General features: G+C 39.0%; 2 protein-coding genes across 2 annotated transcripts in view; one reads left to right on the top strand and one right to left on the bottom strand.

The window, feature by feature from the left end:
- Window positions 1-9,795, bottom strand: part of LOC104960244 (plakophilin-4-like) — a 31,169-nt gene extending 21,374 nt beyond the window's left edge. The window contains exon 1 of the mRNA XM_010788224.1: window positions 9,783-9,795. Coding sequence (XP_010786526.1) covers window positions 9,783-9,795 — 13 coding nt within the window. The remainder of the gene's footprint in view (window positions 1-9,782) is intronic.
- Window positions 9,796-10,601: 806 nt separating this feature from the next.
- Window positions 10,602-20,361, top strand: LOC104960243 (plakophilin-4-like). Its single transcript, XM_010788223.1, has 7 exons — window positions 10,602-10,706; window positions 14,526-14,638; window positions 15,402-15,436; window positions 15,996-16,112; window positions 17,578-17,732; window positions 19,649-20,102; window positions 20,225-20,361. Exons 1-7 carry the CDS (start codon window positions 10,602-10,604, stop codon window positions 20,239-20,241), a joined length of 996 nt encoding a protein of 331 aa, XP_010786525.1. The 3' UTR covers window positions 20,242-20,361.
- The last annotated feature ends 4,679 nt before the right edge of the window (window positions 20,362-25,040 follow it).

The raw sequence follows: 25,040 nt of genomic DNA, 5'->3' as shown, positions 1-25,040 counted from the left end.
TGTTGTGTAATTAACAAGGATAATCTGGTGTTTTTTAGTCGATGAGTAGTGCAGATATTACTGTAAAATCAATCGACAGTAAGGGGAATACTTACTTCCGGGTGTACAATTCTCCGTTATCCAATGGGAATGGACGCTCACATTGCATTTAAGGGCAGCCAACACAAACGAATGCCGTGCTTCCATGAGCGTCAAATCCCGCCGCAGATGGGAATACATTGCAATCAGTTGAAAGCTATTTGCGTCCCTTTATGAAGCTGAAGGAGCCAAGGAGCGTCACAACTGCACGCCACGGGACCCTGACCAAACGTCTCTCCTGGACGATTATGGAGTGAGAGTGTTTTGATTATGCACATTATATTTCAGACAATGCTGCAGATGGTGGTGTTTGCAACTTGGTTTCCTTTTTTAACTGTATTAATGAAACATTTAATTTTAAATAAATACAATATAGTCTGATACATTAATCTAATTTATATCATCATGATGACACATGTGCAAGTCCTGCTATATCTCTTTTGTCCAACAATGATTTTGTCATGTGTGCTTAGACATGAGCAGTCCTTTATAGATAATTTATCAATTCAAGTGCTTTGGCATCATCTAGGAATTCTGGCTATGTGCACACAAGTAAACGAGTGCATTCTCAGATACTATTGGCTTTCACACTGCGATGTTTCCTGATGGTTATCAGGAAACTTGTGGCTCTAATTGATTTAGATCAATTACAGCTGACTCCTGGTTGTCATCAAGAGGAAAAGATCAATATTCTCGCTCATGCCAAGAGAGGTCAAAAGCATTCTGCACACAAATTGTGCTGCAGATCTGAATTAAGGCTTTGCAGGAGATGTATGCTTGTCAAATCAACACTTAACAAGCTACAGCTTAAACATCTTTAGGTCAAATGGATTTGTAGTGCTAATTACGTTCTACTTTACTTGTTCAGTTGTGTTCATTTCAAGTTAAAAGTGAGCATCTCATCTCAGTTGGTAGAACTGGCAGCCCATGTACTGGTGCTCGGTACGGTACCAAGTCAGAGGACCCTGGTTTGAATTCAGCCGGAATCTGCCACGTATCATCCCCTCTGTCTTCCCTTTTAAATACTGTCCCTTCATTAAAGGCTGGATGTCCAAACGTATATTAAATAAAGTAAAATAAATAATGAGCATAATGCTGATCAGAAAGAAACCACCCTAGTTGTAACCCAATTACCAACACTTGTCAGCTTGACATTTTAAGTAACACAACTGTTTGAGCTCCATTGGAATTCAGCAGTTGTTGGACTGGAACCTTGGAAGCTATGGCCCTAGGTTTGGACTAAATCAGGGATGATCCAATACAGAACATAAAATAGCATCTGTTATGGGCCATGCAGATGGACATCAGAACACTGAGGCCAAGAGTATTTATTTAGCCTTTTTTTATACAGGTGTAAAATCTCATTGAGACACAAGGTCTCATTTTCAAGAGAGACTTGTCAGTGGTAACACTACCACACAAAGTTACAGACAGACAGGACACGAAGCACAGAGGCAACACTAAAATACAACATCGTAAAAAAAGTAGTAATTGAAATCCATATACTGTACAGTAGTCATATATAGCAGGTATCTAGTAGATTGCACTGCCCATCACTGTAGTTGCCCACATGGCCATCATCTGACCTTGTGTGCCTTTACTATGATGGCACAGATCACCATTAGAGATAGATCTGTTAAAGGAACACTCCAACACTTTATTCAGAAGTTCTGAATATCAATTATCTATTAACAAATTAAAACTTAAATTGTATTCCTAACGGCTTGATTCAGTAACTTGCAGCATCTCATAAGTCATGTTGGTAAAACTTTATATGATGACATATCTACAGTTAGGCCTGTCACAATGATTAATTTGTTGGACTATACATTTTCCTGGAAATTATTGCGATAAACGATAATATTGTTGGCACCGTTGTAAGACCATTTTAGACCACTGACATACTGATAATATATAATAATAATAATTCAAGTACATCCTTTCAAACAGAACTTTTTATTGAACATTCAACATTGCAAATGAAATGTGAAATAATATTCAAATATATAATAATTAAAACAAATTAATTGAATTATGATAAATTAATTAAATAACACACAACCAAAACAATAAATGAAATAGACTCAGGCTGGATAACAGAGCTCTATCTATCTATCTATCTATCTATCTATCTATCTATCTATCTATCTATCTATCTATCTATCTATCTATCCACATTGTCTCAAGCAAAAAAACCTTCCTTAAAACAACAGTCAAGTGTGCAGTCCACTGTCCATACAAAGACCCAGATGCCTCAACAGGCCATATCCAAATCTGTATTTCAAAGATTTCGAGCAAGGAACACCAACATGTTTGCATTGTCGGGCAAATGCATCTTTGATTGTAAACTGTCGGGAAGGTGGGGGCTCTCCATCTCCAGCTGCCGTGTTTGCTCCAGCTGGGAAAACGGAATGGGTAGTAGGCTTGGGCGGTATGACGGTATTACGGTATACCAGGGTATTTGGAAATACCGTCGGTATGATTTTCAATACCGNATAAAATCATACTTTATACAGCAGTGCTTGCTTTACTCTTTGAAAGTCATGTGTAATATATTTAATGCAGCCGAACCATTTATTACAATGCATTCATGTGATGACTTTCAAAGAGTAAAGCAAGCACTGCTGTATAAAGTATGATTTTATCTTTTACGAAACGTTTTTTTTCATATGGAATGCAGTTGGAGGCCAACCAATCACAGAGCTTGAGAACTAATCACGGGGTTTGTCAAACAGAGCACATGGTGTAGTCCTAAACGATAACTGGGGATTCTGGGTAGTGTAGTGTCTTCTGCCATCCTTTACTCCGAAAAAATATTTGTTTCTCCGAATCGAAGGGGAAAAATACAAAAGCATTGCACACAATTTAAACCAATCAATGTTGTGTAATTAACAAGGATAATCTGGTGTTTTTTAGTCGATGAGTAGTGCAGATATTACTGTAAAATCAATCGACAGTAAGGGGAATACTTACTTCCGGGTGTACAATTCTCCGTTATCCAATGGGAATGGACGCTCACATTGCGTTTAAGGGCAGCCGACACAAACGAATGCCGTGCTTCCATGAGCGTCAAATCCCGCCGCAGATGGGAATATATTGCAATCAGTTGAAAACTATTTGCGTCCCTTTATGAAGCTGAAGGAGCCTAGGAGCGTCACAACTGCACGCCAAGGGACCCTGACCAAACGTCTCTCCTGGACGATTATGGAGTGAGAGTGTGTTGTTCGGGCACCTAGTTAGGATGCCACCGAGGCGCCTCCTCGGGAGGTGTTCCAGGCACGTCCAGCTGGGAAGAGACCAAGGGGTAAACCAAGGACCAGGTGGATGGATTATATGTCTTCGCTGGCCTGGGAGCGCCTTGGGATCCCCCAGTCAGAGCTGGTTGATGTGGCCAGGGAAAAGAACGTTTGGGGCTCTCTGCTAGAACTGCTACCTCCGTGAACCGACCACGGATAAGCGGGAGGAGATGGATGGATGGATGGATGGACGTTTATATGATCATTATAGTTATAAAAAAATAAGAGAATAAATGAAAAACAGGTATGAAATACTATATGACATTAAAAAATGAATAAAGTTTAAAAGGGGAGTGATTTGTAAAATATCCATAAAGAAATAGTAAATCTGTTTACAGTTCTGTTTCAAATGGGTGTTGAGAGATGTATCCATAGATCTCTTCATGTTGCTCTCAAAGTGCAACAGATTGATGATTTTAACTTCAATATTTAAAAATCTTCCCGGAGGAGCTTGCCCCCTGACCCCCCTATGCAGGGGCAGATCTAGACAAATATTCATGGCGTGGCAAGAGGGTGGCAGGAGAATTTGAGGGGTGGCATCCCCTGGCAGAAGTATATTCTGATTTAATCGCAGTCATATCAATCAATGTTAACTTGGAAAGCCACAATATTGATATTTTAACTCAATAACATTTGGTGAAATTATTGTGGCACATCAGTAAAGCCTTAAATATAAATATATAAGGTGGCACACGTAATTTAATGAATTTTAACTGAATGAGTTGGTTTAACTCTTAGACCAGCAGGGGTACCAAATATGCAGACTGCTGCAATAAGTACATTAATTAACTGTCTCATCGATGTGTGTCTGTATGAATATGATAATATTAACAATCATATTATTCCTATCAGCTGTCAATCACTGTTGTGATTCACATCGTCAGTGTTATTATTAAATAAACTATATTTTTTGGAGGAGTTAATGATGAACGTTCCTCAATATGCTTGCTCACCCTCCTTCAAATTTGAAAGACCAGTAATTACTATCATAATTCACAAGAATCAAAGGAACAGTTCAGCGCCCCACAACTTCATTGCAAACAGTTACAACCTTGACTTTACATCAGAAAGAACAAACATTAAAGAAATGACTAACTGCATCAGTTAGGGTTAAAAAAAAACTGTATTCAGCTAAAACATACATCGCTGCAGTTATTATCCAGTGGAATGCCGTACCTACTGCCCTAGTTAAATCAAAGTGGTTACTTTTTTTGGCTGGGCAGTGAAGTTTTACACACCGTCTTAATTGACTTTCTCAGAACTTGAAACTGTTTTTTGGGGGCAGACCCCCACAAAGAAGAAACATATATTTACACATGTAAGGTCATCATTTTAACAGTTTATTATTCTCATCGACTCATCCGTGAGCAGAGCATCAAGTTGGCATGCCTATAACAGCTGAATGTGGCGATTACCATCTGGATCAGCAAAACGCCACACAAACTTATTNCTTTCTTTTTATTTATGCATATTTGACTAATCACTCCCCTTTCAAACTGTGTTTTTTATTTTGTACTGACCTATAGTATTAAGAAATCCTTCCAATGTGAACTATAGGTCAGTACAAAATAAAAAACACAGTTTGAAAGGGGAGTGATTAGTCAAATATGCATAAATAAAAAGAAAGAATGCAGACTAGGTAAGATACAGATAGGAGAGAGGAGTTTATCAATGATTTGTTGTTGGTTGTGAGCATATTCGAATGGTTTTTTGATTATTGAAATAGCTATACAGTTCTGTTTCATATGAGTTGAGAGCTGTATCCATAAATCTCTTAATTTGTGCACCAGATTGATGCATTCAACTTCAATTTAAAGAAACAAATCTTCCCGGGGGTGCATGCCCCCGGACCCCCCTAGAGGATGTGAGGTCATCACAAATAAAACAGGCTCACATGGATAGGATACTAGATAAGTGTGCACACTCATTATATACACTACACATTTTTCTTGGATTTGTTAACACTATAGTCCCTAATATATTTGTAGAAAGGCAGGAAATGGAATTAAATTGAGAAAATGCTTCATTGTGGAGGACCCCCTGTTTTGTGTGTCCCCCACTTCTCAAAACAAAGTTACACCCTTGCTTGTGATTATGATGTTTTTGTCTTAAATAATGAGTTTCTTTTCTCGATAATAATGAGGTATTCTCTAGTAATTATTACATAGAAAGCCACACATTACAATACTATGTCCTTCCTCTGGTAGGCTATGACTTTTTATTAACACTAACTGCCCTTTAACAATGATATACATGTTGAATACTGATTGAACATATCATATTGGGTTAATAAACATAGTATTGCACCCGATAATTTAGCTTATGTTTGCATTTATTTCAACTTTAAAAAATCAAGTTAAAGCTAAAGCAGGCTACTTAGCATTAGCTCACTGTATGTGTGCTATGTGCTATCTACTGCCGATTTACCGAGTATGAAGTTGTGTTTCTACAGGAAGTGTGTAACTAGACGTCAACTATCCATCGATTGCTTCGTTACAAACCGATAGATACTAACACGGTTTGTTCTCACGGACATCAATTCGCTAAACGGAGCATGAGAGAGAAACTCAAGAGGAAGCACTTCGCATCAGGCAGCTGTGATCCACTGTTTTCTTTTGTTTTGTTTTCCTCCACTGATCAATCCCCCCGCAAGATTACATCAAACACATGCACCTTGTGAAAGATGACATCCCTTATTTTCATACGGGCGTGCATCAAATGAAATGTTATCAAACCCAGCAGCATTATCTGCCCGTGCTGGAAGAAGATTAGACTGGAAACTCCATTAAATGAGCTCCCTAAACCCGCTTAGAGATAGCATCACATGCAGAGCTTGCAGAAAGTTATTTTGTTCAATATGCGCATTTATTGGATTATTCAGGAAACTCTGCTGCTCAGTAAAAGGGTTGTTTGCTACAATATTCAATCCGCTCAGTCCGCTTCCCCTGGACAAAGGACAGGTTATTAAATCGTGGTGGAGCGTGGCTTTGTTTATTTACAAGAGCTGCTGAAAACATTTATTCAGGCTTGGGTAATAATCAGGATACAAAAAAAAAACTGAACTGTATACCGTATTCGAAAATAGAGATTACTAGCAGGATTAAAGTGTTACAGTACATTCTGAAATAAAGATTGATATATTAAAAAGTAAAAAACATCTTATTGTTATTCATTTTATCATTGGTATTTTATTTGCATTGCATTTGTTACTAAGGTAATGCAAAAGTAACGGAAAGTAATCAGGTTACTTTTATATTTTGACACTCAGATTAGGCTACTGTTAATTTTTTTGACATGTATTTAGTTATTGTAACAGATTACATTTCTAAAGTAACCCTGATCTCTGAAGCCAGACCCTGCAGTAAAGTGCTTTTCTCAAAGGAAACTAAACGCCACATTTTGATAGATTTGACCAGAAGTGTAAACTGACGCTCTATCCGACTAACCAGAGCTCTGAACAGAGGGCAATAAGAAACAATACACCTTCCACTCCATATGCTTTCATTAGTCCTGCGTGTCTGTGAAACACGATATCAAACCACCATCACAAAGACAAACACTGAAGGACGAAGGCTGTAAAGCTCCCAGAGTTCCCTCAGAAGCACAACAATGCTTCATATTCCCTTTTGTTTAATGTGGCTGTAAGGTTTTATCACGTCGTATCATTTAATGTCCTGCTGAGAGGGAAAATCACTGGACCGAACTAAATGATGAATAAAAAGATATTGTTTAAATATCCTTTCCATGAAATGTTGCTGTGTTAAATAAAACACTTATACAACTGACTTTGTGCAGTTACAAATGTAATAGATAGATAGATAGATAGATAGATAGATAGATAGATATAGATACTTTTTTAATCTAAAGTTAATTCCCTAAATTGGGAAATTATTTTGTGACAGGACCAGTGTTCAACATTAGAATACAAATACTTAAATATAGAATCAACAATTAAAAATAAAATGAAAAATAGTATATCAAATATAAACAATATCAAATATAACCTGAGCTTCTTGTTAGACTGTAGAGCAGACATTCCCAACATGGGGTCATGTTTAATAGGATGAAAGAAAAANTGCATTGCACTAGTACACAAAATCAATGTAATATCTCCCCTGCCTCATACATGAAAACCACGTCAGTGACGTTGCAATTTTCCAACCGATTTCACAGAGGAAGAAAAAAAGATCATGTCACAGCTGACGTTGTGTTTCTCACCAGGTTTCACTACCTAAGCTAGGAGTGATCAGTAATAGCCTAATCTTGTAAATCCATCTTTTGCTTATCTCCCTGCTGTAATCTGGGATTATGTTGGATCTGCAGGATAACTGGGAATAAGGATTTAGGCGACATATTAGGCCACTTAGCAGCGCCGCAGGGTGAAAAGCACTCACGGGAGAATGGGAGGCATTGTATTCAGTTCACTGACTCTGCCTCCCACACAACCATCCATCTACTTACACACAAACACAGAGTAGGGCCTCTACACATCAATAATGTCCACAATCATCATGATATGAAAATGGACTAAATTAAAACAGCAATCAGCTGATAATCACATGCTGATGCTGCACAGGGGCTTTGTGATGGAAACACCCCTATATGGGTCAGTGGGAGCGGCTTAGGAAAGTGACAGTGGGCAGGATGCAGGAATAAATCTGCTGCAGCATCAGCAGCGCTTTTTCAACAACAACAAAAAAGTAAATCCTCCAGCGGCTACACAGCAAAGTGTCGGGGGGGAAGTTGCCCCGATAGAGTTTTATGTTTCTGACGTTGCTTTGCAGGAGAAAGGTCATGCCTTCCTCGGGAAAATGATGAATAGAAATGGTTTTGGTTTGTAATTCGCTCCGTATGTGTTTTTTAACTGACTCAATGAACAGAGATAATCCTGCTCAAGTTTCTCAGCTCATTTTTTATTCACTACCCGAGCATGTGTGTTGTACTTCATAAATAGTATATCCTTAAACCAGAACATTTGACATTTTTTATTATGGATGGATTAACTAAAATAATAACTTAAAGGAAGAAATTGTGTGGTATTATATTCCGAAAATAAATAAGATAAGCTATATAAATGTGTAACCCTCTGAATACAATGTGGAAACATCTGAATAAAGTATATTAAATGTTGTTTAGTGGCAACATAGCTGAAATCTTAAACCCTTATGAAACAGTGCACCGCCTTTTATCTTGTAATAATGAGGTCTCTCCTCATGGGCGTAATTTCCACTGGGGACAGGGGCGACATGTCCCCCCCACTTTTCAAAATCCCATTTGTGTCCCCACCACTTTTTAAATGTGTTTATTATTATTTTTACGCAAGCGGTCATCGTCACGGAGGAGCGTCTTTCTGTGTGTGGCACGAGCGCATCTTGTGAGAGAGAGATAGAAAGAGAGAGAGACAGAGAGAGAGAGACATAGAGAGTTACGGGGTTGTTATTAGCATTTTGTGCTAGCTTGGAGCTAACGGAGATTAGAAACTGTTTCAACAATAAGGAGGGGGAGAGTCCTCTCCTGTCGGGCTGAGAGAGATAACGTCAGCTCAGGGAGGTAAAGGACTCTGAGTGATTAGGTTGTAAACTTTAGTCTAAGTTATCTCAGTGGGTCTCAAACGGTTTGGTCATCTATGTAAACAAATATTTCCATATGTAATATTAGTTGTATATTAAATAATAATAAGAAATCCTTCCAATGTGAACTATAGGTCAGTACAAAATAAAAAACACAGTTTGAAAGGGAAGTGATTAGTCAAATATGCATAAATAAAAAGAAAGAATGCAGACTAGGTAAGATAAAGATAGGAGAGAGGAGTTTATCAATGATGTGTTATTGGTTGTGAGCATATTCTAATGGTTTTTTGATTATTGAAATATATACAGTTCTGTTTCATATGAGTTGAGAGCTATATCCATAAATCTCTTAATTTGTGCACCAGATTGATGCATTCAATTTCAATTTAAAGAAACAAATCTTCCCGGGGGTGCATGCCCCCGGACCCCCCTAGAGGATGTGAGGTTATCACAAATAAAACAGGCTCACATGGATAGGATACTAGATAAGTGTGCACACTCATTATATACACTACACATTTTGCTTGGATTTGTTAACACTATAGTCCCTAATATATATTTGTAGAAAGGCAGGAAATGGAATTAAATTGAGAAAATGTTTCATTGTGGAGGACCCCCTGTTTTGTGTCCCTCCCACTTCTCAAACCAAAGTTACACCCTTGTTTGAAACGCATCAATTTCATTTTACCAAAGGATTTTCAGAACATCTGCCTGACACTGTGTGTTTAGAGGAAAAGGCTTTTAAGTGCCTTTCCAACTCTGTTTCTCAGTAAAAAAGGAATCTCCACTTTATTATTGTGTATTTTAACTTAAATGATAGAGGTGGGAATGCGTTTACCTTGCACTCCCATCTTAGCAAATATGTGACAAACGTTTCTATAACTGAAGCCTTTGGATGTTTTAGGTGGTTATCTTAAAGACTGGAGGGGGATAGTTGTTCTTGCTCATCAGTGTTGCAGTGATGACGTTTAGGCAGACCCAGAAGTAAGCATCACCTTGGTTACCTCGACAAAAACCCAATCAGATTTTTCCGTAGGGTATGGATTATGATGAAAATAACATCAAAGGTTTATGATACTCACATTTTGTTCAGTAGGAGTATGTTCCCAAACACATTTTCTTTTATGATTTTTGGAGTGTAAATGCAATCTCCAGAATTAAAAAAAACGTACGCTTGACTATTACATCGCAGCTGCATTACTTCACGTCGAAACTGCTAAGCTAAAGGTTGCTAATGTCTGGTTTGGTGACGTTTACTGCGTCAAACATGATTCTGTTTAGCAGTCTCAATTAGCCCCTGGTTTGCAACCACCTTTCTTAAAGGCAAAACACCTTAGAAATGTAGACCTTTGTGAGACATCTACTGATGTTTTTTAGTGAGAAAATCTATTAGACTTGCGATAACCACAGACCCCTGTCCCAAAACCCATCGGCTTCCACACAAGAGAACTGGAAGTGCAAACATGCAGTATTATTTATAAGTTTCGCTGAGAGACTTGGCAAGTTTGTTTCTGATACTAGCTAGCATGCTAAGCTAACCATCGCATCTATCAGTTGCAGTTTCTTTCCAATGATCCAGCAATGTAACTGAAATAAATCACAGTTTGGCAGTCGCTTCACCTTGTGTATGGACTTTATCTGTGTGTGTGTGATTCAGATGGTGATGACTCATCTCCCCGAGTCACTGATGGAGATCCAGAGATGGACTGTGGATTTTTTCAAAAACAATCTACTGGTCTGGATTCAGGAACATGGAGGATGGGTATGTCAGAACTTCATTTCTTCCATATTCTTCTGTTTGGAGCTCTTTTCTCTGCCATCCTGGTTTTGGGCACATTAAGCCTCACTGTATGAACCTGCATAGCGTCGTATATAAAGCTTCAACGGTTCCTGACACACTGAGTCAGTGATGAAGTTATACCATGAGTGTGTCGAGTTTTGAAGCTTCCCCATTTTCAAATATTTTATATCCTTACTCTCAAGCAAAACAATTGGCTTGCAATGCAGCTCATTGACCATAGAAAGTCTTACATGGCTGCACCAAATGGCATCGGCCAATCAGTTGAGACCTCTTCAGTTATTTATGATTTCCATGGCTTGTAGACTATAATGTGATAGACCTAAAAGCAGTACGAGGAGCGAAACATGTGAGTGAATCCCCAGGAAGTGAGCCAGGCGTGAAAGCAATTTTTAAGTTGGCCAAACACTGGTACTAAAAACTTCAGTGTCACGGCCCGTCCACACAGCAGCGTTAAAAAATCTTCCAACGCTTCTGCCCATTCACTTTGAATGGGGTGACGTCACGTTGCCTCGCTTTTCGCCAAACTGCATTGTGGGGAAGCAAAGCGAAGATTTCCAGGATTTCCAGGATTCAAAAGTTGAGCAATGTTCAACTTTTGAAGCTGAGGTGGAAGCGTCAGCCAATCAAATCCCGTTTATGCAAATCTGACAGTGCAAGCGCTAGCCAATCAAACCGNCTTTTTTTTTTTTAACCTTTTTCTTCTTTTTTTTTTCAGGAACGCTCTAGGAGCGTTATGAAACGCTTAGAGCGTTTTGGGGCAAACGTCAAACTCTGCCAGGGATTCTGGGAGGAGGGGAGGAGATCGACGTCTAAAAATGGTTAAGAACTACGAGCCTACTGGCCGCGGCATAGCTTGGACAAGACTATTTTTGCTGAGACATCGAGTAACAGATGTTGAACGGTAACTAACATTTGCAAGTACAACAAACATAAAAATGTTGCAAACAAGTACTCAATAACTAGGCGCTTTAAGCTTAGACAGTTATTGAGTCGAGTCTCCCTGCACGGTACAGGGCAGCGAGACTCACAAGAGAACCACTTTGGTTAAATATATATGTCCAGATACACACTTGGGCACGGATAACGGTTCGGTGACTACCATATAGGAAATATAAATTCCGGTCGAGGTTTCATTTTAGCTACTTGGTGAGGTAACAACCACCAAAGACACAAACGGACATCGTCGACTTTTAACTGGTGTCTTCATGTAACTGATTTAATTTCAAAACGCTCTAGAGCGTTTTCCCAAAACGTCCCTTAGGGGGCTCCGTAGATAATATATAAGCAATAAAACTGCAATCCGTTTTCAAACATCAGTGCAGGCCATTTCTACCCTCTGCTGCAAGCTTGCATGCGCAAAGACGCAACCTTTTTTTTGGCGTGTGCGGGACGATTTCCCTTCGATTCTATTGGCTCTAACGGTCAGAAAGAGATGTCACATGTCAAAATCGAACAAGGGGGGCCAGAGATATGGAAAATCCACACAAATGGCCCCAGAAGAGGTTTTGTTTTGCTAAATCTGTCTTAAAAAGGTCAAATATCACTTGTTTGCACCAATCTTGATACAGGGTACTTATTATATGTTGTACTTTGGATTTCTAAAGCTTTTAGTCTACTAACCCATCATCCACGGTTAGTTATCACTATAAGTACAAAATATCTTTTGGACGGACACTATAATTTACAGTTTTTTACCATGTTCAATCTGAATTTTCTTTAAAATAAAAAAACATCTATATTGAGTCTGACTTTTCTACATCCAACTCACAGGTTTATCATTACTTTGAGAGAAAAGATTATTAATTTAACCCTTTTAGAAGGGAAGATATGGTCATTTGTTCAGGGAATGTCATTTTCGAGCCTGAAACCTGAAAAGCAGGCTTGGGGCTTTTAATGAAATGATCAAACACTTCCTCCTCTAGTGGTTGAATGCAAGGCTATAATTTTTTTTTTTAGACTGTGAAAGTGACCTTAAAACTACCGTCGATACACAACCCTGTTTACTGTGTCACCGCAAACACATCGATCTCTTCAGACCTTTCACTTTCTCCGAGAGCTTTTCCTGGGTGACTTCAAAACAAGTTTCCTAGCCAAGCTGTGTGGTGTTTTTATATTTAGACGTTGTTCGCAGACAGAGAAACCCCCCCCGCGGTCTCCGTGATGACACCAGCTGTGATTCCTCGAAGATTTATGAAGCAGCTGGGAAGCCTCGGTGTTATGTAACAGAATACAAATGAGGGGACTGCCAAAACGACCAGCTATCCCACCTCAAACATCTGCTCTACTGGCAAACCTTTGAGCAAGGCATTGGATCCCTACCAGCTCCTAAGGCTTTGAATAAGTAGGGCACACTTTAGTGTGTTGGTGTTTGGGTTGGATTGTTGCCAAAAGGACACTAATGGCCACATTTAATGCATATTTTCACATAGATAATACATTGTGTCTGTGCCTTATTGATTTTGGACACTGTACAAACTAATAATACGAGTTCAAATTATATTTTAAAATCTTAAATCATCAGGTCATTGGGTTTTTAGGGAAGCAACAACATCTGATTCACTTTAACCTTCATTACAAATGCTCATTCTTAAATTCCCATGGAAAAACTGCATTTGTAATGGTGGCAAAAAGATCAAATGTGTCGTGCATTTGATTTGAACTGCCGTTAAAGGTCATGCAAATGTTTAGAAATGACTTTGACAGTTGCATATTTACTGCTTACCCTATAAGGGAGGCTGTGGCTCAGTGGGTAGAGTGCTGGACTTCAAATCAGGGGATAGCAAGTTTGAGTCCCACTGCAGTAAGCATGTCGTTGTGTCCCTGGGACACTTCACCCCAAATTGCTCCTGCGGGGATTGCCCACTGTACTGAATGTATGTAAGTCGCTTTGGATAAAAGCGTCTAACAAATGTCATGTAATGTAATATGCACCAACAATGTCAGAGGGTTTTTAGACGATTGTATCTTTTCCCCTCATCTCCCTTTATATAAAACCCAACTTGCACAATATTAATGCCCTGATAATGTACCATTGTTTCCAACTTGAGTTTTTTTGCAAATTGAAAAAATGCACTTAAGGAATACACTTCCATTGTTTCTGTTTTTTTCATCATGTTTTTTGTGTGTAGCATAATGGACTGAGCTTAAACTGAATTGCATTGTGCAGAATGACGATAATGTATGCGTGAATCCGTGAATAATGAGTTCATGCTAAGGGAGTCGTCTTGCTGGAGGGCAAAATGTATTCAGTATTAAGAAAAGTTGTGCATATAACATGCTGTACATATGAATGCATCATATAAATGTCCAGGCAACATCTTGTGTGAAACACTGTACTCTTTTATGTACAGTATGAGATATAGCAGTCTACGCAGTATGACGTAAATAACTAAGGCCACTCAACAAGAAAGCAAGTTTTAATGATCTGATGCTAAGCTACATTATAGTAAGAAGTCTCTCTGACAGACAATAAAAAAAGAGCCGTTGACATTTATATTTGATAATTTTTCTGCTCAATCCTCGAATTCTTCAAATGTGTGTAATTACATTATCTGAACTGAAGGCCATTAAAAGGTCCCGGACACAGGTTTTAAATCTTAAACCCCCTTTAACAGTCTCTCAGCGTCTGTGAGAAAACCCGCCATGTCATTCAGGATAAACACAAAATGGGTTTTTAGGTTTAATTCTAACTGGCATCAAATAGGGCTTATAAGGAGGCTTAAATGGCCGTGTCATGGTGAGTGTCGGGTAATAATCACCGTCGTGAATGTCTTCCTGCAGGAGCTTCAGTTTGAGCGGCTGACTCGAGAGCTAGAGGAGGAGCGGCAGATTGTGGCCAGCCAGCTGGAGAGGTGCATGCTGGGAGCTGAGTCGCCAGCGGGAGACAGCAGCAGGTAAGCATGAAGCTCACGTGTCGTGCATTGAATCTCAAACCATGTATGTTATATTCCAGCAAAATATGAATAAAATACACTCAGAAATATTCTATTTGTTCAAGCATATAGCACCAAGTTGTTTGAATTAACACCAATAGTATCATACAGTTAATAAAAACCTGATTTCGGATTAAAATTGAGTATTTGTATGTCATATTTTTTAAGTTATTGAGGCCTCACATTGTGTAAACATCACATTGAAACACAACTACAATACCTAGTGTGCATAAATAGGAACTATTTTATTCAATTTTAACCCTTAAAAACACTTTTTTAAGATGCAAAATTGTTTGCAATTGTTCCAGATTGTCACATAACCTTTTATTGTGGTCTCTTTTATATAATTGTATTACTTAACATAAATGATTGTTTTTCAGCTGCAGGTGTTAGCCCATATATCAAAATGCATGTGAGGTTATTGCTGTATAACATGTCCGATCCACAGCTGGGGTCAACTCACTTTCATTTTGATATCAATTTGAAGGGTGAATTGAATTCGACACAATACAGACAGTCTTCATATTCATTTTACATTGAAATGTTTTTGAGGCAAGAGATTCCTTCGATAGACAGAGTTCCTTTTTACATTTGAAACCTTTTTTTACCCTCCTCCTAGACTGATTGAATGTAAAGTGTTCGGCCATGACTCTGATTTGATTTGCGTCCCTCTCTGCTTTCTCCTCTCCTCCATTTCCTCCTCTTCTCTCCTCTCCTCCTGAAGCTCGTCCGAGAAGTCGTTTGCATGGAGATCTGCAGGTATGAATTCTCACTTTTAACCTTTAAAGATATTCAAAGCTATTTTTAAGATGATACGGTGACAGAGAGATGACCACTTCAGGTTTCAAAACCACAAGGAATAAGATAAAGATTATACGGCTTCAAATAAGATGGGTTCCATATGATGTTGGCTGTAAGGAAAGAGTTTTTCCAGATGCAGAAAGACAATTTAGCCTCAAAAGGAAGAAGGCCAGTGAAGCAAAACAAAACAATGTTTCCGCCAGAATATATGAGCTTTGAAATGGACCCATTTACTATTCTGTCACAGATCCCTCTCCTCTGTTTCCTCGGCCATTCCTCACTGTCTTCTTTCCAATAAAAACAAAAGCACTTTTATAAAATGCTGTGTTATTTGGTGACAGAGAATCAGTACTTTTCATATTTGTTGGGTTCTGTCTGCAAAGGTGAAAGATTTTTGCCTGTGCTATTTTGTTAGGAAATGTCCTTTTTTCAGTCTAAATTTGCTTAGAAACGTTTGTTAGAAAGTCTACCCAGGACTTGCTCTCTGTTTTTGGGCTAATGGCAGATGCTTTCACAGGTGAAGAGTTGCAGGGTGGAGTGATGGAGGCGTCTGGGTGTCCTGGGCGTCAGCTGGAGGTGGAGGAGGGTCTCTTCATGCCTGAACCCGACCGCGCCTCGCTGCATGACAGTGAGGGTCTGTTAATGTACACCCCACATAGTCTGAACCACATTTAAAGCTGGGGTTATGATGTGTGAAGCACTCTTGGGAGGAATAGCCACATTTTCTAAAGAAATTCCACTTGTATTTTATCAATTCAATTTCATGTGTAAAGCCCAATATCACATTTTACACATTTGTCTCAAGAAACTTGCGAGAGAGCAACACAGGAGAAGAATGTTGAATATTGTTGCTTAAGTTGTGTGTGTTTTAAAAATGTATATCCCATGGCCTGACAGACATGCAATAGTATGTATAGATTAAGAAAAGATGCCAAAATAACAACACAGACAATCAAAATGAAATAATGTATAATTTCACGTTACATTTGATACTGTAAAAAATATCTGAAACCCTTTAAAAACAGTTATTCAGTTTATCAATCCAATTCAATCCAACTTTATTTATACAGCGCATTAGTTATAGCCATCGACTGAAAAATCTGTTTGTCTCACTCGTGGTTTCATTCTTTATTTGAAAGCATGTTGCCAGAAGAACTTCTCATATTTTCACACCTGGGCGTGTCGCTGTCGGACATTTCTCCACTGGAGCGCGGGACACTTCGGTCCATCAGGCTTCCTCACAGCTTTTGTTAAACCAGGAAAAGAAAGGAAGCGTTGATGCAGTCAGAGAGAGCAGCTGTGCACTTTTATGTTGCTGTTTTATCTTCTCTGAGTATATTGAACAAACAGACTTTAAATAGTATCATCAAATAGTCAAAACTCACACCACCTGTTTTGCTTCCAGTAAAGCCTGAAGCAAATCCTTTTAAACAAACATTTTTCAACCTCCTTTTATATTATAATAAATGGAAATATCATCAGTCAACACTTCACCATTTAGATACTTCATTTATCCCAGGGAGAAAATGAGTTGTGTAACAGTTGCTCCATTTAAGAATTAAATTGAAATAAAAAAGAATAAATTGAATAAAATACAATACAACAAAATACAAAAATAATTAAAAATAATAATATCAAAATGTTCATATTCAACAAACATAAATATGTAAAAATGTGTATATTACAAATTATACAGTGGCGTATTTATATTATTAAAGATACTAATAGCAAAAAACATATTATTATTTGAAATATCTAGTGTAATACAGTAATTATCCTTTTTCTTTGCTCTTATTTATTCCACGCAGTCGAAGTGGTCTGTTAGTGTGAGCACATCCCTCTTCTTTATCCAGAAGGAGAAAGTAGGCCAGCGTTACTGAAGCGATATGCAGATTGTTCCAGGGCCAGCATAAAGGCGTAATGCAGATATGCATGTGCACGTATTTATACGCATAATGCCTTTTAACAAGTTCAAAGCCATGTGAGATAATATGCAAATCAAGAGGCTGGTATAGACTGCTGATGGGTTTGATTGCCCCTCAAAGTGCTGCGATAACTACGCAGTGTTTCCTCACCCCCTGATCTCCCCTTCCTCTCAGGCTCGGGGGGTCACTCGGCGCAGATGACCTCGTATTCAGACAGCGGTTACCAAGACAGCAGCGTGAGTTACTACAGCAACCAGAACGTGGTGCGCTCGGAGCCCCGCGCCTCGCTGTCCAGGAGCCCGAGGGCTGAGGGTCAAGCCTCTGGGCAGGTGGGTCGCATCTACACGAGTCATTCTAATGTTGCTCTAAAAGCTGAGGTTCAAAGGTTATTCAGTTGGAAGGCCGTTGAGATAACAATTTCCCCACAAGATGATTTAGACTCAATTCAAGATTCAAAGGTTTTAATCTCATAAGCATAATAGTTCAATTATTGGCAAGGACATTTCAAAATCCAGGCTCTTACACTTACACAATACACTTATATAATATATATAAATAAGAGGACTGGTTGATTAATAAAATAGCTGTTTTGGAGCTTGAAATGTTGATCGCTTTGGAATAACCTGGCTGAAAAGTCCTTATAATCAACCAAAATATGTTCATTTCAACATTTGCACTACCATTTGTTCTGGAAAGACCCGTGTGCTGAAGCTCCAGTACAGATACTTACTGCGTGTATTATTCCTCACATATTTCAGACTGCTGTCATCTGAAATATTTGAATAATAAATAATCCCTATCCCTACAACAATGGTTGCTAGTAAGGGCTCGATAATTACTGTTAGTTGCTTTTATGGATCTTTCAAATCATTAATAAATGTTTTAATGTTGGGCTAACATGGATAAGGTGGAAATAAACAGTCCGGTCAATTGCTGATGAAGAATAAATGACTAAAAACAGTCGCTCAATTGATCCTTGCAGCAAATGAAAAATCATTTTCTACTTCTTACATGTTTCAGTCACTTCAAATGGAGTGTGTTCTTTTGCTGTGAATACTATTATTCTTCCCTAAAGCAATGGCTGCTCAATAATAAGAACAATAGCTAAAGCCTTCAAATCAGAACGAGTTTTACCTTTAAGACTGCGTCCCATTATTCTCTCATTGTGGCTAATAATGATATGCTCATTGCATGACAGTAGCAGCAGGAATGACAGATAGGGAGCCCATTTGAATGTTCTCCTGATTTATTCCTCACTGGATGGGCTTACATGTCTCGGCTCTTAATTTCCCTTCGAGGCGTCGGAGCTTTGATGGATTAAGGCGCCACAGATCGGCATCCAGTTGCCTCCGTCTGTAATTGAGGGACATTTTACACTTGGTAGGGAAAAGTAGATTTGTGTTAGCATACATGTGAAATATACTGTCAAATCTTCCCAGAAATGTAATATATTTACTGGCAGAACTCAGCATACAGTATAATGAATGTAGACATTAAAACAAAAGCACACACGATCACGATGCCCTTCATCAGTTAGCATCCTGCCGCTAAGTGTCACATTACAGTACATTTGCAGTGCAGTGTGCAGAGCCTCATTTCAAATTCAGAAAACATATGCTTAAGTGATTAGTTTTCAACAGTGTGGATATTATACTTGACCTTTTTTGTTGTTTTGGGCCCTGGAGAGTCAATCTTAATACAACAAATCTGCTAAAAATGTCATTTGATAATGACCTTGAAGAATCTACAATAACTTCTCTACTTTAATCTGTGGTTAAACTTTGCATAACTGCCAAAGAAACATGCAGGATGCAAAACACATCATTCAGTTAGAGAAGTTGTTTTTGCCTAGAAAGATATATTATGCTTTGATTATGTTTTGATTATGTATCCAATAATAACATTATATGTTGCACATTTTTATATATTTTACACATATTTTATTTATTTATTTTATAGTTTTGTTCTGTAAGATTCCTTTTATCATCGATTTTCCTTTTGTTTTCTTCACTGTCATAATAGTGGGCCTTAAAGCATTTTACAGGGCTTGACATTTTATGCTTAATCGAGTGCATGCATAATTGAACGGTATTTACTCCTAGAGCATAATGACCTGTTAAAATAAAAGGGCTTCAATAAAAGCAAATGCCTGCTTACACAATATGACATTTAGAATATTCAGCTGGACAAAATACATGTACTCAAGTACTTCTTCCCCCTCTGATCATCTTCCATCCTCCCTCAGGTGTCGGGCAGGGTCCTACGGAGGATGACGTCCCTCCCCTCCAGGAGCCAGTCTCCGGGAGGGGGCACCGTCTCCCCCTCCCGGATCTCCCTGCGGACCTCCCAGGGCAGCACCTACGACTCCCCCATCCTCTCGGAGCCCAAACCTCTGGCGGCCGTGTTCCTCGGGACCTCAATGCCGCCCTCCTGCCCCTCGCCCTCCTCCCCAACCGACGCCACCCAGGCCCTGGGGGGAGTGGTGCTGGGAGTAGGTGGGGGGGGTCGCCTAGGCTCCACCCTGTCCCTGGTTGAGGGGAGGTGTCTGACGGGGTCCCCTCTGAGGTCGGGGATGACGGCGGTGCCGCAGCACTACGGATCAACGCTGCCCCGGCAGAGCCAGCCGCTGGGCTACGGGGCAGGGGACCCCTACGGCCTGTTCCAGAGGGGGGGGCTGCCGCGGCCCGACAGCCTCATCGGTCAGTACCACGCACAGGTTAAAGTTCATAGGGCTTTATTTTCATATGCACAGCTACAGAGTAGATATGCAATACAAAACCAAAGTCACAGGCTCCTCTAACAATGCAACATAAATATGTAGAAGGGGCCGTCGTATAGCTCACCTAGCACCATGGAACCAACCTGGCACCATGGAACCAACCTGGAGCCATGGAACCAACCTGGAGCCATGTATCCACACCTGGAGCCATGTATCCACACCTGGAGCCATGTATCCACACCTGGAGCCATGTATCCACACCTGGAGCCATGTATCCACACCTGGGTCTGGAATGTATCACTTGTGACCGCTCTTCACTGATGACAAATGTCTGACATTTTTACAAGGTGATAATTATCTTTATTCATAAAGAGGGGTAGTCTACAATGTGTTTAAGTAACAACAGTATACTTTACGAATTTCCCAAAACATTTAGATTTCTAGGAAAATATTAAAAGCAAAAGAAATAGTAGCAATGACTGTAACATTAATAACAAAATAAGATCTCATTTTAATTATTATTATAATTATATTATTATTCCAAATATTACATATTTTTCTTTCATCCTATTAAACATGACCCCATGTTGGGAATGTCTGCTCTACAGTCTAACAAGAAGCTCAGGTTATATTTGATATTGTTTATATTTGATATACTATTTTTCATTTTATTTTTAATTGTTGATTCTATTCCACTTTAAGTATTTGTATTCTAATGTTGAACACTGGTGCTGTCACAAAATAATTTCCCAATTTAGGGAATTAACTTTAGATTTAAAAAGTATCTATATCTATCTATCTGTCTATCTATCTATCTATCTATTTATCTATCTATCTATCTATCTATCTATCTATCTATCTATCTATCTATCNCATAAGGGTTCGTGCACAGAGGGGATTGTCGGGAAAGAGATGGCTGTTTGAGGAAGCTCCCATTTATTAACATTTCAACAAACAAGTTGCATATTTGCATAACGATGCAAATATGCAACTTGTTTGTTGAAATGTTAATAAATGGGAGCTTCCTCAAACAGCCATCTCTTTCCCGACAATCCCCTCTGTGCACGAACCCTTATGGTAGTTAAACATTAAAACACCTGCGGCTTATAGTCCAGTGCGGCTTATATATGTACACATCATTCAATTTAGCTGCTGCGGCTTATATTCAGGTGCGCCTTATAGTCCGAAAATTACGGTAATCGACACGCCGTAATGTAAGTGAATGAGGTCCAACGCCCAAATGACAATATTTGGAACTATTTCGATGTCCATACCCCGGAAGTAGGCGCCGCCATTTTTTACAACGGAGGTCTATGGGAGTGTCCTAACTCTTATCTCTCTAGGGCTCTGGTTAGAGCCAATAGAATCGAAGGGAAATCGTCCCGCACACACTCATGTTAAAAAAAAAATGGATTCAATCTTGCTGAAGAGTGTAGGAATGGCCTGCTCTACTATTTGAAAGCGGAATTGCAGTTTTATTGCTTATTATTCTGCCCTTGCGTATGCATCGCACTGCATAGCTTAACAGATAGCGAACAAAGACTCAGAAGACAGTTGTTGAGTTGNCTCGAGCACGCGCGCGGAGTGGTGTGAGTGGGCGACAGTCTAAATTTTACACTTAACTATCTAATGAATCGCAAGACTCAGAGCGAGGGTCTTCTGTAATTAGTTGACTAGCAAGTAGTGCTGAACCTCTTCTGTAGTGAGTAACTGTTTGTCGAAAAGTGTTTGGCAAAGATCAGAAGCCATTAAAGATCTGGTTCACTGAGACTTTAGTTAGATGATTGGACGGACGCACACGTTAAAAATGGAGCCGCGCTCAACCCGGTCTGAAATAAAAGGTAATGAAAATTGTAGAACAAGTACCACCCCGATTCGGTGAAAGTAACCATACTCGACATCGGATGGGAATTGCAGTTTTATTGCTTATTATTCTGCCCTTGCGTATGCATCGCACTGCATAGCTTAACAGATAGCGAACAAAGACTCAGAAGACAGTTGTTGAGTTGACAATTTACTGAGGCTTGAAATTGTAAAACTGCAAGAATAAACAGAAAAATACAACACAAGTTACACAATTGAAATAATACATGTGCAACATAATGCAAATAGAGTGCAGTATAATCAACAGCCTATGCTAATAATTAGCTATGTCCGTTAGCTTAGCAGCTAGTTAGCTTAGCTTATCTTATACATTGAAACCACACAATCAATTAAACCACATTTTNCTACTCTGGGGCCATTTGGGTGGATGTTCCTTATCTCTGGCCCCCCTTCTTCGATTTTGACATGTGACATCTCTTTCTGACCGTTAGAGCCAATAGAATGGAAGGGAAATCGTCACGCACACACTCATGTTAAAAAAAAGATGGCGTCTTCGCGCATTCAATCTTGCTGCAGAGCGTAAGAATGGCCTGCTCTACTATTTGAAAACGGAATTGCGGTTTTATTGCTTATAGATTATCAGAACATTTCAAAGGGGACACAGCCACATTGGATATTAACCTATGGATTAACTACATCATCGTTGTTATCGTTTTAATGCCATTGAAGACCAGTTTTGACCAGACAAAACCAAGGTAAACCATGTTAGCGTTGTAGGCTACCTAGCGCCACATGTTTTGATGTACGTTTTTGTTGATAGCGTTGCGAGTTTGTATCTTTCAGTGTTGAGGTGGGCACAGTTAGATTCTGTGTCTTTACGATCATAAACGATGTGTTGGATGTGCAGCTAGGATAAGTAATAAGGAAGCTAGGAGTGATTTTCGGTGCAGTAATAGGTTAGCATTTTTTGCTCGGGGCTAATTCAGAGGCTCTTGTGGCATTAAGCATTGTGTTTTTTCTTCTTTTTTTTTTTAAATGGAAAAGATCAGTTAAATTAGTTTATTCCCATTAAATGGATATAAAATATTCATAGTTTATTAAATATTAAGGTTCCTTAGACGTTGTTTCCTGCAAATGACGCGATTTCGGCGCCGGAACCGGGTCCGTGGGCCTTAAGAGGTTAAGTAAAAGTGCCAATACCATAATGTGAAGACACTCAAGATCTTTACAAGTCATCAGATCGCCCTAGTATCAGATACATCAATTTTTATAGTATATTTTAAGTATCACTACTCATAATTTAATCTGATGTCCCCTGTGACGGATTAACATATACTGTATATATGTGTTGTTGGATGGAGTGCACTTCAACAAAAGGGCAAATGAAATATTTCTGACCAGCATTCGCTAAGTCCTGATGGAAATCCTGCGGAAATTTCACACCTAATGTTTCTCCTCATGCTCCATGTTCCCACAAAAAAAGAAGAACTGAAGTGGTGAAAATATCTGTTTACATGAGTCAGTTTTAACTGAACAGATCATTCAGTTAAAACAAGCAGTGGATTTTAAAATGTACACTTTGGTTAATTTTCTATCTTTTTGAGATTAAACATCAATTTCTCGCTTACTTACTGACAAACCAATACACTACCATACAAAGAAAGGCAATTTTGAATAACAACTCAGGATAAAATAGTGAATACAATTATCTTAAGATAAGGCTAGCTGTCATACAATCGAATTCTGGTCATATATTCATTGTATTATAGCAAAACAATTTTCCTATGTTAAACCCAGGGTCTAAATCTTTAGATGTTGGTGTTACTGGGACACTGTGATTAACATTAAATACTACAGACACTATCGTTTATCGATCTTTTACTGCTACGGTAGGGTAAAAGCCCTTCAAATGATAATCCTTTAAAACTACAAAAGACACACGCAGCTTTTCATCTGTTTAGGTCTCTTGATAAAAGCTCTTTAGTATTTGGGTCAGCTCTGGCCTTGTGATGCACAGACTCCCTTTAGTCAGATGGTGAACAGTGATTTAGGTAATGTTCTCATCAGGTCGGTTAGTTGCGTGAGTCATCCACTTTAGACCGTCTGCATGCTATAGAGGCTAGAAGCTAACCGGCCTCATTTCGGTGTCAACAAACCTGAAATCTGAGAGAACACCGTCAATCAGACATAATCTAACATAGTTTTCCACCCAGATATGAACAGGGGACTGTCTATAAATGATCACTTCAGCTCATGAAACTTTAATGACCCCCTTAAGGAGATCGGGTACACACAGCACATTTTGCTGTGTTAATAAGTGTTGATTTTTCTGCAACAATTATTCCGAGTTAATTGCAAAGATTTCGGTCCGCTTATAGGGCTGATATGCCTCTGAGGCGACTGCTCCAAAAATATAGCAAAAATGGTAATTTACTTTTAGTTTGAGTCCACACTAACAAGCCAATTAAGGGATGTTTCCCGCTAAATGTTAAGGGGGTTTTCACTTCTTTAAGTAGAGACTTTTTCAATATGGTTTTGTGTTTTGGCGAGTTTCTAGCTTCAGCATGCTTCAATATGGGTCATGAAATATCTATAAATATATATATCTATGTATATATAAAACATTAAGCTGTAGATCTGTTAATAAGACAAAACTACTTAAAAAATCACTGATCTTTTCATAGAAGTCGTACACATTTAACACAAGGAGGTAACACTGTTGGGAAGTTCAGGCTAATTAATTACAATGTTTTCAAGGTGATAATAGGGAAGACTGGGGAGAAACTGAAAAACTAATTAGTGATTAAGTGAGATAACCCTTAAGGTTTTTATTAAAAAAAATGAAACTTGGTGGGATCAAATGGAGGAGGAGAGGTTTTAAGATGTATCTAGCGTGGAAGGATTACAAAATGCAGGTCACCTTGAGTACAAAATGGAATGATTGACACATTCAGTACTTTAAGGGACACAACAGTGTGCCATTAAATCCCAGACGTGCTGCATGCTGTCACAGCGTCCCTGCTGACAGAGCAGCACAGAGACAGGCCGGGGACACACAGCCCTCCTTTGTCCCCACACGCCCCCCCCCCCCCCA

Source organism: Notothenia coriiceps, unplaced genomic scaffold, assembly GCF_000735185.1.
Source record: "Notothenia coriiceps isolate Sejong01 unplaced genomic scaffold, NC01 NC01_scaffold00031749, whole genome shotgun sequence".
NCBI classification, from domain to species: domain Eukaryota; kingdom Metazoa; phylum Chordata; class Actinopteri; order Perciformes; family Nototheniidae; genus Notothenia; species Notothenia coriiceps.
Note: the sequence above shows the minus strand (reverse complement) of the source record. Positions and strands in the feature narration are given on the sequence as shown.